The 13,955-nt window shown below is 44.0% G+C and overlaps 1 protein-coding gene across 3 annotated transcripts in view; it reads left to right on the plus strand.

The window, feature by feature from the left end:
• The window catches only part of xpnpep1 (X-prolyl aminopeptidase (aminopeptidase P) 1, soluble), an 89,473-nt gene that overhangs the window by 39,548 nt on the left and 35,970 nt on the right, over window positions 1-13,955 (plus strand). For all 3 annotated transcript variants that reach the window (XM_080205874.1, XM_080205876.1, XM_080205875.1), the window contains 3 exons: window positions 5,214-5,424; window positions 11,600-11,689; window positions 12,495-12,545. In XM_080205874.1, coding sequence (XP_080062000.1) covers window positions 5,214-5,424; window positions 11,600-11,689; window positions 12,495-12,545 — 352 coding nt within the window. The remainder of the gene's footprint in view (window positions 1-5,213; window positions 5,425-11,599; window positions 11,690-12,494; window positions 12,546-13,955) is intronic.

The following is a 13,955-nucleotide window of genomic DNA, read 5'->3' on the forward strand; positions in this document are numbered from 1 at the left end:
AGGACTAGGGGGCACAGCCTCAAGATAAAGGGGAGGCGGTTTAGAACGGAGTTGAGGAGGAACTTCTTCACTCAAAGGGTGGTGAATCTCTGGAATTCTCTGCCCGTTGAAGTGGTGGAGGCTGCCTCGCTAAATATTTTTAAGAAGCGGGTTGATGGGTTCTTGATAAGAGAGGGGATTAAGGGTTATGGGGAGAGGGCGGGAAAGTGGAACTGAGCCACGACAGATCAGCCATGATCTTGTTGAGTGGCGGGGCAGGCTCGAGGGTCTGGATGGCCTGCTCCTGCTCCTATTTCTTATTTCTTATTTAAACAAAGGCTAAAAAGGAGAGAGTTATAAACAAAAGGCTCCTCCTTGGACATTCACTATCATTTTTGTCTTTGGCTCTATAAATGGAAGAAAATGCTTTCTTATAATCAAATTCCAAAGTTCGCAAGGATGAGTTGAATTTTGTGGTAAACAGTGTGTAATTATCTCACTGTATTATGTTGACAGAAATTAACAATTCTTAATTATTAACAGCTATCAGACATAGGAGAGAGGGAATCTTTCCTCATCACTTATAGCTTTTCAATTCATTTAAAAGAAACAAGTCTGTGCAAACTTGTCATATTATGGTTGTACCTTCGTGTTGAGGGCTTCCACTGAAGTGGGATGTAATTGAATATTGTCCATCTTACACAAGAGTGTTTCTATTATAAACATGGGTGCAGTTTATCATAGGAAAGATTGGCACAAGGGTATTCAGATGTTAAGATGGTGTCTTTTTGTCAATTTAAGCAGTTAATTTAATATTTTGTGGCCCCATCAATACATCAAAGAAGGCAACTGTGATGGGCTGGTGTATAGGTACAAGAACCATGAGTATCTAAGATGTTAACTCTTTCTCTCTTGAGTTGCCAGCAATTATTTTGTTCCAGATTTCCAACACTTGTCATTTTTTTTGTTTGTTTTTTTATATTCATTTTTTCAATATATGTTTTGCAGTGAATTTGGATCCCTGATTAAATGTGCTTTTCAACCAGGGTTTTATATTTTGTAATGGCGAGAATGTCACTTAGCCAATGCTAACCCATTAGGTAGTCAGGTTTAAGTTGAAGCAAGCAGGCAACTAACTGTTCCAGTGTTCTTCTTGTCCGTGCATTCATTTGATTGCTATTCCCTGACTGACTGAAACCACTTATTAGCCTACTGTGTTTTAAGGAATCCATGTGGAATAGATTTTTTTCAATATTTTTTCCAATTAATATACACAATCCTGTTTTTGTCTTTACACAGCCAGTCACTAATTTTCTCGTTTAATTTTGTTTCAGATTGCAGTTGGGTTTATAGTTGCTCATTTATCAGTCTTCCGTTGTAGGTGTACATTGCTAGTAGATGATGTGTAAATAGCTCAGACAATGCATAACCAGTTGACTTTAGATAATCGCCTTAATTGGTTCTCCCTGCTTTTCAATATTTCTATAGCTTGCTCAATTCTCATTCCATTTTGCCTGATGCATCCATCTGCCTCAGTCTACTTGTTAACTGCATTTCTCTTTATGCCACTTTGATATGGAGTTATTTACAGCATGGAATCAGACCCTTGTCCTTTTAGAGCCTTGTTCATAAAATCCCTACAGTGCAGAAAGAAACCACTTGGCCTATTGAATTTGCACTGACAACAATCCCACTCAAGCCCAACCCTGTATCAATTCTGGCCTTGGCTGACTGTCTGTGCGGAGTCTGCACATTCTCCCTGTGTCTGTGTGGGTTACCTCCAGTGCTCTGGTTTCCCCCCACAGTCCAAAGATGTGTGGGTTAGGTTGATTGGCCATGCTTAATTGCCCCTCAGTGTCAGGAGACTACAATGGATAAATGCATTGGGTTATGGGGATAGGGCCTGGGTGGGATTGTGGTAGGTGCGGGCTCGATGGGCTGAATGGTCTCTCTGCACTGTGGGATTCTATGATTCATCACTGTCATTTATTTATGACCCCTTGTTCCGGTCATAGAATCATTGAGTTCTACAGCGCAGAAATGGCCCTTCGGCCCATCACATCTGTGTTGGTCAAAAACAGTCACCTAACTGTTTTGATCCCATTTTTCAGCACTTGGTCAATACCCTTATATGACTTGGCATCACAAGTGCACATCTAAATACTTCTGTTGTGCGGGCCTCTGCCTCCACCAACCTTGCAGGTAGTGAGTTCCAGATTCCCACCACTCTTTGGGCGAAGAGGTTTTTCCATACATCCCCTCTAAACCCCCTGCCCCTTGCCTTAAATCTTTGCCCCCTGGTCATTGATCCCTCCACTAAGGGAAAAGATTTCTTCCTGTCAACTCTATCTGTGCCCCTCATAATTTTATAGATCTCAATCATGTCCCCCCTCAGTCTCCTTTGTGCCAAGGAAAACAGCCCAAATCTATCTAATTTTTTTTCATAACTAAAACTGACCTACCCGTAGAAATGTCCACCGTTTTGTTATCTTGCAGGCCTTAATAGATGTCTCTTTCTATTTCCTAGCAAAAAAGCCCCAGTTCTGTCTTCCCTGATGGGTATGACTTTGCAGTTCTGATATCCAGTAAATCCATTTTGCACCTCTTGTCTTGTCTCCATATACTTTCATAACAATGTGGAGACCAAACTGTTCACGGTACTTGCCAATGTAGCCTAATTCAGGTTCTATGCAAGTTTAACATAAATTTGTCTGCTTTTCAATCCTATCCCTCTATAAATAAACCCCAGTGCTGGCTGTATATGCCATTTTTGGCCTTATTAGCCAACATCGCTTAGTTTAGATTACAGGAAACTGAAATTGGTAAACTGGCTCAAACATTTGCAACACTAAATCCAGCTAGCTTATCTCAGTGGCAGTCTTGCTAACCCAATTTGTTTTTATTTCCCGTATCTGCAGGTCTGCTGGTGGGTAAGAGAGCTGGATTTAGTTGTGCAAATGTACAGGGCTTACTCTCTGACACCACCTACAGTATGAATCTTTAGCCTAATTTTTCTTCTCTGTAACTCTAAGTCTAAGCACATCACGTATTCCAAGTAAATTGGATGCATTAATAGGATATCACTGCATTTCACTGGGAGTTGCTTAGCTCAGTTGGCTGGACGGCTGATTCGTGATGGAGAGTGACACCAGCAGTGTGGGTTCAATTCCCGTACCGGCTAAGTTATTCTTGAAGGCCCTGTCTTCTTAACCTTGCTCATCGTCTGTGGTGACCCTCAGGTTAAATTACTACCAATCAGCCTATGGTCATTTGGAACTATGGCAACTTTACCTTCATTTCACTGCTTAACAACCCTAACAGTCACAGTGGTTTTAAAAATTTACTTCCAGTGCCTTTGCCACAGCAGCCAAACATTTCACCTGCGAGGAAGAATGGGTATAGGAGGTGTATACATTTTAATCTTCAACAAGTCATAGAATCATAGAGGTTTACAGCATGGAAACAGGCCCTTCGGCCCAACTTGACCATGCCACCTCTTTTTCTAAACCCCTAAACTATTCCCAATTGCTCGCATTCGGCCCATATCCCTCAATACTCAATCATACCTATGTAACTATCTAAATGCTTTTCAAAAGATAAAATTGTACCTGCCTCTATTACTACCTCTGGCAGCTTGTTTCAGACACTCACCACCCTCTATGTGAAAAGATGGACCCTTTTGTATCTCTCCCCTCTCACCTTAAACCAATACCTGCTACTTTTAGATTCCCCTACTCTTGGGAAAAGATATTGACTAGCTAGCTGATCAATTATTACTATTATTTTAGAGACCTCTATATGATCACCCCTAAGCTTCCTATGCTCCATGGTCCTGGACTTAGAGCTGCCTGGAAACAAATTGGATGATAGCACAGTGGTAATGTTACTGGGCTGAATGCAACCACGATCTTTGACCTTATGGCCTGACATACCTTCCACCTTATCATTGCCAACACGCAGGTGAATCAAACCTGGTTCAATGAAGAGTGCAGAAGAGTATGTCTGGAGAGGCACCAGGCATACTTAAAAATGAGGTGTCAATTTGGTGATGTTACAACACAGGACTACTTGTGTGCAAAAACAGCGAGTGATAGTCAGAGATAAGTGATCCCGCAATTAACGAATCAAGTCAGAGCTCTGCAGCCCAGCCATATCCAGTTGGTGAACGGTGGTAGACAATTAATCAACTCACTGGTGGAGGAAGCTCTTCAATGATGGGGGAGCTCAGTACATCAGTGCAAAAGATAAGTCTTGACTTACAGCTGTCTCCAGCCAGAAATGTTGAATAGATGATCCATCTCATTCTCCTCCAGAGATGCCATCCTCCAGCCAATTCAATATATCCCAGGCAATATTAAGAAAACGGCTGAAGGCACTGGACACTGCTAAGACGGTGGGCCTGATAATATTCTGGCAATAGTCCTGGAGACTCGTGCTGCAGGTCAAAGGAAGATGGTTGTAATTGTTGGAAGTCGATCATCTCAGTTCTAGGACGTCGCTACAGGTGTTCTTTCGGGTTGAGTTCTAGGCCCAACCATCTTCAGCTACTTCATCAATGATCTTCCTTCCATCATAAGTTCAGAAGTGGATGTTCATGGATGCTTGCACTAAGTTCAACTATTCCTCAAATACTGAAGAAGTCTGTGCCCACAGGAAGTAAGTCCTGGGCAAGATTCAAGCTTGGGCTGATAAATGACAAGTGACATTCGTGCCACACAAGTGCCAGGCAGTGACCATCTCCAACAAGAGAGAAACCAACCATCTTCCCTTGACATTCAGTGGCAATTCCATTGCTGAATCTCCATACCAATATCCTGGAGGTTACCGTTGATTAGAAAATGAACTGGACTAGTCATATAAACACTGTGGCTACAAGACCGGGTCAGAGGCTGGTAATTTTGAGGTGATTAATACATTTTCTGACTCCCTAAATCCCATCCACAGCAGCTTCAGCCACAATCAAGAAGCTTGACATGATTCAGAACAAAACAGCCCTCTTGATTGGCAGCCCATCCACCTTCTCATCATTTGTATGTTTTTTAAAAAATTGTGTTTCTCTGTGCTTCAGAAAGAAGCTGTTATGTGATTACAAGAACGCAGGGATAGAGTGAGGGTCATCAATGCAGGAGTTGTACTTATTTCAAGTGAGCATATCTTTGAAACAAACCAATGCCACAAAATTCTTAGGAGGCTAGTTACTAACATCATGTCTTTTTTTAATCTCTTCACTGCAGACTGTTCATCAATGAGATGCACATGGAGGACCCTGTTGTGCGAGAACATCTGCAGCTCGACTGTGATGCAGCACCCAGTTTCAAAGTACAAGTACTCCCATATGAATCCATTCTGACTGAACTGCAGGCTCTTTGCTCCAATATGACTTCAAAGGAAAAAGTGTGGATCAGTAGCAAAGCGAGCCATGCTCTGTGTGAAGCGATCCCAAAGGTCTGTTGAGAGGCAGTGCTGCAATCTAATAATTTCTCAAAACAAAATGTCTTTTCAGCTCATAATCAAGGCTGCAAACTGCAGATTTGCTGGTAACAGGTCCCCGAAGGATTCTGTATCTGTGTGTGTGTGAATATTGAATAAAAATTGGGGGGAGAAAAATGGCAGTTGTATTGAGAATGAAAAGCAGCAGAATGAGAGAATCTCAGGGGTAGTTTATTGACTCTTGGTGATTTTTGATTTAATTTCTAGCCTCCATTGGCATTGGAAATGAATTGACCTTCAGCCAACCACAGAGTGGAGCTGCCGGCATTGGACTGGGATGGGCACAGTAAGAAGTCTCACAGCACCAGGTTAATAAACCAACAGGTTTGTTTGATAGCACGAGCTTTCAGAATGCTGCTTCTTCATCAGGTGACTGCAGGATTTGTTTCACAAACATATATAGAGACAAACTCAATTGCAAGATCATGGTTGGAATGCAAGTCTTAACAGGTGCAGACAATGCGAGTAGAGAGAGGGTTAAGCACAGGTTAAAGAGGTGTGAATTGTCTGAAGCCAGGACAGTTAGTGAGATTTTGCAAGCCCAGGCAAGTCGTGGGGGTTACAGATACTGTGATATGAACCCAAGATCCAAGTTGAAGCTGTCCTCGTGTGCGGAACTTGGCTATCAGTTTCAGTCGGCAATTCTGCATTGTCATGTGGCTTGAAGGCCGCCTTGGAGAATGCTTACCTGAAAATCAGAGGCTGAATGCCCTTGATTGCTGAAGTGTTCCCTGACAGGAAAAGAAGACTCCTGCCTAGTGATTGTCGAGCGGTGTCCATTCATCCGTTGTCGTAGTGTCTGCAGGGTCTTGTCAATGTACCATGCCTCGGGGCATCCTTTCCTGCAGCGTATGAGATAGACAATGTTGGCTGAGTTGCAAGAGTACGCACCATGTACCTGGTGGACAGTGTTCTCAAATGAGATGATGGCATCCGTGCCAACGATCCGGCATGTAATGCAGAGGTTGCTGTGGCAGAGTTTTGTGTTGCCGTGATCATTGTTCTCCTGAAGGCTGGGTAGTTTGCTGCGGACAATGGCCTGTTTGAGGTTGTGCTGTTGTTTGGAGACAAGTAGTGGGGGTGTGGGGATGGCCTTGGCGAGATGTTTGTCTTCATTGATGGCATGTTGAAGTCTCTGGAGATGATTTTGTGGCTTCTCTGCTCTGGGGAAGTACTAGATGATGAAGAGTACTCTGTCTGCCATGTCCCATGTTTGTCTTTGAGGAGGTCGGTGAGGTTTTTCACTGTGGCGCATCGGAGCTGTCGATCAATGAGTTGAGTCCCATATCCTGTTCTTCTGAGGGTATCTTTCAGCGTCTGTAGGTGTCTGTTGTGGTCCTCCTCATCTGAGCAGATCCTGTGTGTATGCAAGGCTTGCCTGTAGGGGATGGCTTCTTTAATGTGTTTAGGGTGGAAGCTGGAGAAGTGGAGAATCGTGAAGTTATCTGTGGGCTTGTAGTACAGTGAAGTGCTGAGGAGACCGTCCTTGATGGAGATGCATGTGTCCAAGAACACAACCGATTCTAGTGAGTCTGATGGTGGGATGGAACTTGTTGTTTCGGTGATTGTTTGCCATGAATCCAAATGATGAAAATGCCATCAATGTACCTAGTGTATAGCATCAGTTGAAGGTCCTGTGCAGTGAAGAAGTCTTGTTCGAACCTACGCAAGAAGATGTTGGCATATTGAGGTACAAATTTGGTCCCCATGGCAGTTCTGTATGTCTGGATGAAGAACTGATTGTTGAAGGTGAAGACATTGTGGTCCAGGATGAAGCAGATGAGTTGTAGAATTGCGTCTCGAGATTGGCAGTTGTCAGCGTTGAGTACTGAGGCAATTGCAGCAATGCCATCATCGTGGGGGATGCTGGTGTAAAATGCTGAGACGTCCATTGTGATGAGGAGTGCTACCCGTTCAACTGCTCCATGTGTACTGAGTCTCTAAGTAGCCCATAGCGTTGCGACAGAAGCTGGGGGTTCTTTGTACAATGAGTTTCAGGATGCCCTTGACATAACCGGAGAGGTTCTCACACAGGGTCGAATTGCCTGATACGATGGGATGGCCGGATGTGTTGGCTTTGTGTATCTTTGGGAGGCAGTAGGGATCTCCAACGCGTGGAGTACATGCGATGAGAGCATGGAGGGTGCTCTGAAGGTCTGGATCAAAAGTCTTGATCAGAGTGTTGAGTTGACAGTTGTGTTCTTTGGTCAGACCTGCGTGTAACTGTCTGTAGTGTTCCTTGTTGTTCAGTTGTCAGTACACTTCTTTGCAATAGTCCGTTCTGTTCAGTGACCCCTCCTTTGTCTGCTGGTTTGATGACAATGTTGCGGTTGGTCTTGAGAGCACAGATGCTATTGCAATGTGCTTGGGTGACATTTGGGGCTGTCTTGTGAGTGTGGCTGATGAATCTAGTATTGACGCAGCTCCTGACGGCTTGGGCATACATGTCAATTTGAGGGCAGTAGCCTCCTGGAGGACTTGCGTTCCAACCATTGTTTTGTAATTGAGTTTGTGTCTAAATATACCCTGCTTGTGAAACAAATCCTGCACTCACCTGATGAAGGAGCAGCGCTCCGAAAGCTTGTGCTACCAAATAAACCTGTTGTATTTTAATCTAGTGTTGTGAGACTACTTACTGTGCCAACCACAGAGTGTGTTCTGCATTATACTGTTGCAACTGGAGAAGGACATGGGATAGTGGCGATAGAGGAGGTTAAACTGGAAAAACTACCATAAAAGTACTAGTTAATTATTGATGGATGTTAACAGTGAACGCATTATCTAAGGGTGTATTTCTGTTTGCAGACTAATAGCTGCAGTTTGGATGTAGCCAGGCTGAATGTTGCTGACTTGTATTTGGCTGCTACCTGGAATTCTAAACAATTCCAGAGAAGCCTGCACAAGAACTCCACACACACACACACACACACACACACACACACACACACACTCCCAACTAACATGGAATTTAAATACCTAAAGAACTAATAGGGAAATTCATTGCTCTCACAAGATTCAAGTGAGGTCAAGTTAGTGTTAATAAGGTCCTAGAATGTACACTATCTGGTGATGAATGCGAACGTTGTTTGGTTGCTGCCTATGGGAAATATCACTGCTTTGCTCTAGACCAGTGGTTCCCAACTTCTTATATGTCATGGCACACCTCTCCTATTTTCTTCATCATCTTCCCTTACTGGAACTTTGTAACTTCTGTCACCTGTTTTTTTTTAAACCTCTCCCTGTCTCTCGCTCTCTCTCTGTCCAGGATTTTTACACCTTCTTTGAGTTTTCACGTTTTGTGCAGGTACATGGGACCTTTGTCTTCAGCTCCAAGTCCCGTTAATCACTTGCAAGGGCCTGGCTAGTGTAAAAAATCTAAACCCCGCATGTGTGGCTCTTACCAAGCCAGCGCACGTGCGGGAGACCCAAGACTCATTGGGTCTTGTGGATGTCAACCACAGAGCTGAAGACAAAGATTAGTTTTAGTTTCATTGCATGAACTTTGAGTCATTTTTAATCTTGTTTCGCAGCACATGTGGGGTGGGGGGCAGTCTTCACGGCACACTAGTTGGGAACTACTGGTGTAGGGATAGGTTGAGCTGTGACTCAATGTACACCATAGCTTTAGAGTCATAGATCCCCTACAGTGCAGAAGGGGACTATTCGGCCCATTGAGTCTGCAATCCCACCCAGGACCTATTCCCCTAACCCCACGCATTTACCCTGCTAATCCTCCTGACACTACAGTCAATTGTAGTCTGGATAATCAATCTAACCCACACATCTTTGGACACGGAGGAAACCTGCGCAGGTGCGGGGAGAATGTGTGAACTCCACACGTGGAGATACCGGCATTGGACTCACCTGACGAAGGAGCAGCGCTCCGAAAGCTAGTGGCGTTTGCTACCAAATAAACCTGTTGGAGTTTAATCTGTTGTGAGACTTCTTACTGTGCAAACTCCACACAGACAGTGACTCAATCTGGGAATTGAACCTGGGTCCCTGGAACTGTGAGGTAGCAGTGCTAACCACTCTGCCACCGTGCTGCCCCTGTTTAGAGATGGAGGGAAGAGGAATTTGCTTGCACTGACTGGCCAGCATTAAGGATGCAAAGTCTTTAAGTTTTGACTTCATACAATTTGTCATACTCGACCTACTCAGGGTATTGTAATGTGCTAAATGGGAAGCTTTCAGAGGCTGTAGTTTGTGATGTTATGATGTGGAGATGCCGGCGTTGGACTGGGGTAAACACAGTAAGAAGTCTGACAACACCAGGTTTAAGTCCAACCGATTTACTTGATAGTAAACTCACAAGCTTTCGAGGTTAAACTCTTCGTCAGGTTTCCGAGGTTCACCTGACGAAGAGTTTAACCTCGAAAGCTTGTGAGTTTACTGTCAAGTAAATCGGTTGGACTTAAACCTGGTGTTGTCAGACTTCTTACTGTGTTTGTGATGTTGGCAGACTCTGGACTTTCAAACACAAACCCGTGTAAGAGAACAAACCATCAGAAATGCTTGTAGACTCTTTTCCCCCACATAGTATCTAAAAATGGAAAGATGAACTTAATTGATCCACACATTTCCAACTGGTCTCTGCATGTATTCAAAAGATACCAACATCAAGGATGTTCACATTATTTCTGATCTTAGACTGTCTGTTCTTGTGTCTTGATGGCAGTTGTGGTTTCAGTTGTGTTCATTGAAGCCTGGAGTCAGTTTTTTTTTTAAATCAAGTGTATTAACTACAAATAAAAATGTGTGTTCATATTAAAATGCATCTAGATCTAGACGTTTAAAGAGAACCGTGTGCTGATGGATGGGGAGTTGGGAACTTGAGGGTTTGGCACCCTGTTAAGGGGTCACCCGTTTCAATGCAGACTCAATGTGACATCATCCTGCTGTTACTGCTAAATGTTGGCAAGTACAACAGATGTTTTTTTCAGGCTACCCTGAGGTTCTTTTACCTTTGACAGTCTTTGATTTAGCACCTGCGATATTGTCAATTTCCTGACCTGATCAGATTTCAGAAAGGAGCAAAAGCAACAGGAATGCTCTGTGGGTTAGTCAGTCACTAAAGGAGATTATGGCTAACCTGCTGGGTGGTTCCAGTTTTATCTCTTTCCAGCCTTGCTAAGTGTTTTTAAATCTCTATTGCAGTCGCGCGGTGAGCTGACTCAATACTTAAAAATTGTAGAGAATCATCCCATGTGTGTGAATTCCTGTTTGTTCTTTCAGTTTTGTCACCTCCAACATCCCATCTTCAACCACCTTACCCACAATCTCTCACCCTGCCCCAAGCTTTCTGTGACCCTGCCATTACCTAGAATCCCTATAGTGCAGGAGGCCATTCAGCCCATCGTGCCTGCAACAACAGCAATCCCACCCTATTCCGGTAACCCCCCCCCTTATTTACCCAGCTAATCTCCCTGACATTAAGGGGCAATTTAGCATGGCCAATCAAAAAGTAAAGTTAAAGTTATTTATTTGTTACAAGTAGGTTACATTAACACTGCAATGAAGTCACTATGCAAATCCCTTCAGCGCCACACTCTGGCGCCTGTTCAGGTACATTGCGGGAGAATTTAGCATGGCCAGTGCACCTAACCAGCATGTCTTTGGATTGTGGGATGAAACTGGAGCACCTGGAGGAAACCCACCCGGGCATGGGGAGAACGTACAAACTCCACACACATAGTGAATCGAACCCGGGTCTTTGGCGCTGAGAGGCAGCAGTGCTGACCACTGTGCCACCCACATCTTTGGAGTGTGGGAGGAAACCGGAGCACCCGGAGAAAACCCATGCAGACACGTGGAGAACATGCAAACTCTACACAGTCACCCAAATTCAACCCTACCACTGTAATGCAACAACACTAATCACCGCGCTGCCCAGAATAGCGTAACCAAAGTCAGAAACTCACCAGATTACCAACTGCAATCCTATCACTAGATGAGCTCAACGATGCAATTATTGAATTGTGCAGATTGCTTTTGCTTGTATTTGTATCAGTGTGAAACACGACCTGGTTATTCTTTGGTCACTGAACAGTGGTGTCACACCATGCTCATTGAATTTATAGTAAGATGTGGCTGTGAGCAGCAATAAAGTTATTTGCTTTGATTTTAATAGATGCTTAGACTGCAGACTATATACACACCCGTCTGCATTGCAAAAGCTCAGAAGAATCCAACAGAAATCAGAGGGATGAGACAAGCTCATGTGAGTAATAAGTAAACTCTCAGAAATTGGTGTAATAATGCGTGCGCCTCATCTCATTCAGTTAGTCTGTACAATTGGGTGTGATGTTTAAATCTGCACTCGTTAATACTAGTTATAACTGGATTATCTGGCCATTGATCACGTTTCAGTCTGTCGGATCTTGATTTGCACAAGTTTGTTTTCTCGCTCCCTACATTAAAGCAGTGACTATGATACAAAAACAAGCAGTTGTTGTTCGTGGAGTGCTTTGGGATGTCTGAGACCCAGTAATGCAGTGTTAAAATGTGAGCTTGTTCCTTTTTCATTGAAAATTGTGATTGTTCTTTGACTAATCAGTAATGAAATGCTGCTTTAAAAAACCCCTAATGCTGTGATTTCAATTCTCCCTCCACTTACATCTTTTTCTTCTGTACTGTAAAACAAGAGGGGGAGGGACTGTCCTGCCTGCCATGGGAATGGTAGCGGGCGGGGGATGGGGATGGGGGCAGACCATGCAAAGGTCCATTGACCTTGGGTGGGATTCTCCAGTTTTAGGTTAAGCGTGGGATTCTTTGGCACGCTCTCCCTAAAACTGGAGAATCCCACCCAGTTTGTCATTTTTCTTGTGTGAAAATTGTTATCCGTTTCAGGATCAGGTTGTGGCCACAGGAGATGGTATATTGGATTTCACACAGATGGGAGGTTCATGGGGTTGCTCTACTTTTTCTAGTGAAATAAACTGTAATTTGAAGAAAAATGGTGGTGAGCAAGCTGGCAAGAAATTATTGGAAATGAACTGATTTTTTTTTGTGCTTCTAACTGTTAGATTAAAGATGCTGTGGCTCTCTGTGAGCTGTTTGCCTGGCTTGAGAAGGAGGTAAGAATGTTTCTCGTCGTTCATATCAGCATCCGTGTTAATTCTTGGTTAAAGTACATGGTCTTCCACAGTCTGTGTCATTCAGCATATCTTCTGCACCATCACAATACATCATGAATATGCACCATGATTACTAAACCATGCACAGCATTGTGATGACACTGTGCCTTTAGGAAATAAGTATTTATCGTATTTCCTGTAAGGGTATGTTTGGAAATCAGCTCTTACATGGTGCCGATTTGTGTGCAACAGGCAATTTACATGCTGAGAATGCAGACTAATAATTGACTCTAGGTAATGGGGCATTTGTTTTAATCAGAGTTTATGCACTTTTTAAGAACATAAGAACATAAGAAATAGGAGCAGAAGTAGGCCATCTGGCCCTTCGAGCCTGCCCCGCCATTCAATAAGATCATGGCTGATCTGTCGTGGCTCAGTTCCACTTTCCCGCCCTCTCCCCATAACCCTTAATCCCTTCTCTTATCAAAAACCCATCAACCCGCTTCTTAAAAATATTTAGCGAGGCAGCCTCCACCACTTCAACGGGCAGAGAATTCCAGAGATTCACCACCCTTTGAGTGAAGAAGTTCCTCCTCAACTCCGTTCTGAACCGCCCCCCCTTTATCTTGAGGCTGTGCCCCCTAGTCCTACTGTCTTTTTTGAGCGGGAAGAGTCTTTCCACCTCTATCCTATCCATCCCATTCATCATCTTATACGTCTCAATGAGATCTCCCCTCATTCTTCTAAACTCTAACGAGTACAAGCCTAGTTTATTCAGCCTCTCCTCATAGCTCAACCCCCTCAACTCCGGTATCAGCCTAGTAAACCTCCTCTGCACTCCCTCCAAGGCCAAAATATCCTTGCGCAGGTGCGGCGCCCAAAACTGCACACAGTACTCCAGCTGCGGCCTCACCAATGCCCTATACAGCTGCAGCAAGACCTCCCTACTTTTATATTCAATCCCCCTCGCTATGAAGGCCAGCATCCCATTCGCCTTCCTGACCACCTGCTGCACCTGCACGCTGGGTTTTTGCGACTCATGCACAAGGACCCCGAGGTCCCTCTGCACCGTCGCCTGCTGCAGTTTTTCGCCACGTAAGTAATAGTCCTTCCTACCATTCTTCCTACCAAAGTGGACCACCTCACACTTGCCAACATTAAATTCCATTTGCCATTTCCTGGCCCATTCGCCCAGCCTATCTAGATCCTTCTGCAGACTCTCCACACCCTCCGCACAATTTGCCTTTCCCCCAATCTTGGTGTCATCAGCAAATTTCGACACCCTACACTCGGTTCCCTCCTCCAGATCATCTATTTGTTTTTCATTTTCCCCCTGGGGTATTAGGGTAGTGTTTGATTAGGTTGGTTTATGGAAGCAGTATCATGTAAATGGGAGGAGCTAAGCCCCAT

The sequence above is a fragment of the Carcharhinus amblyrhynchos genome, chromosome 17 (genome assembly GCF_965287045.1).
Source record: "Carcharhinus amblyrhynchos chromosome 17, sCarAmb.v2.hapA, whole genome shotgun sequence".
NCBI classification, from domain to species: Eukaryota; Metazoa; Chordata; class Chondrichthyes; order Carcharhiniformes; family Carcharhinidae; genus Carcharhinus; species Carcharhinus amblyrhynchos.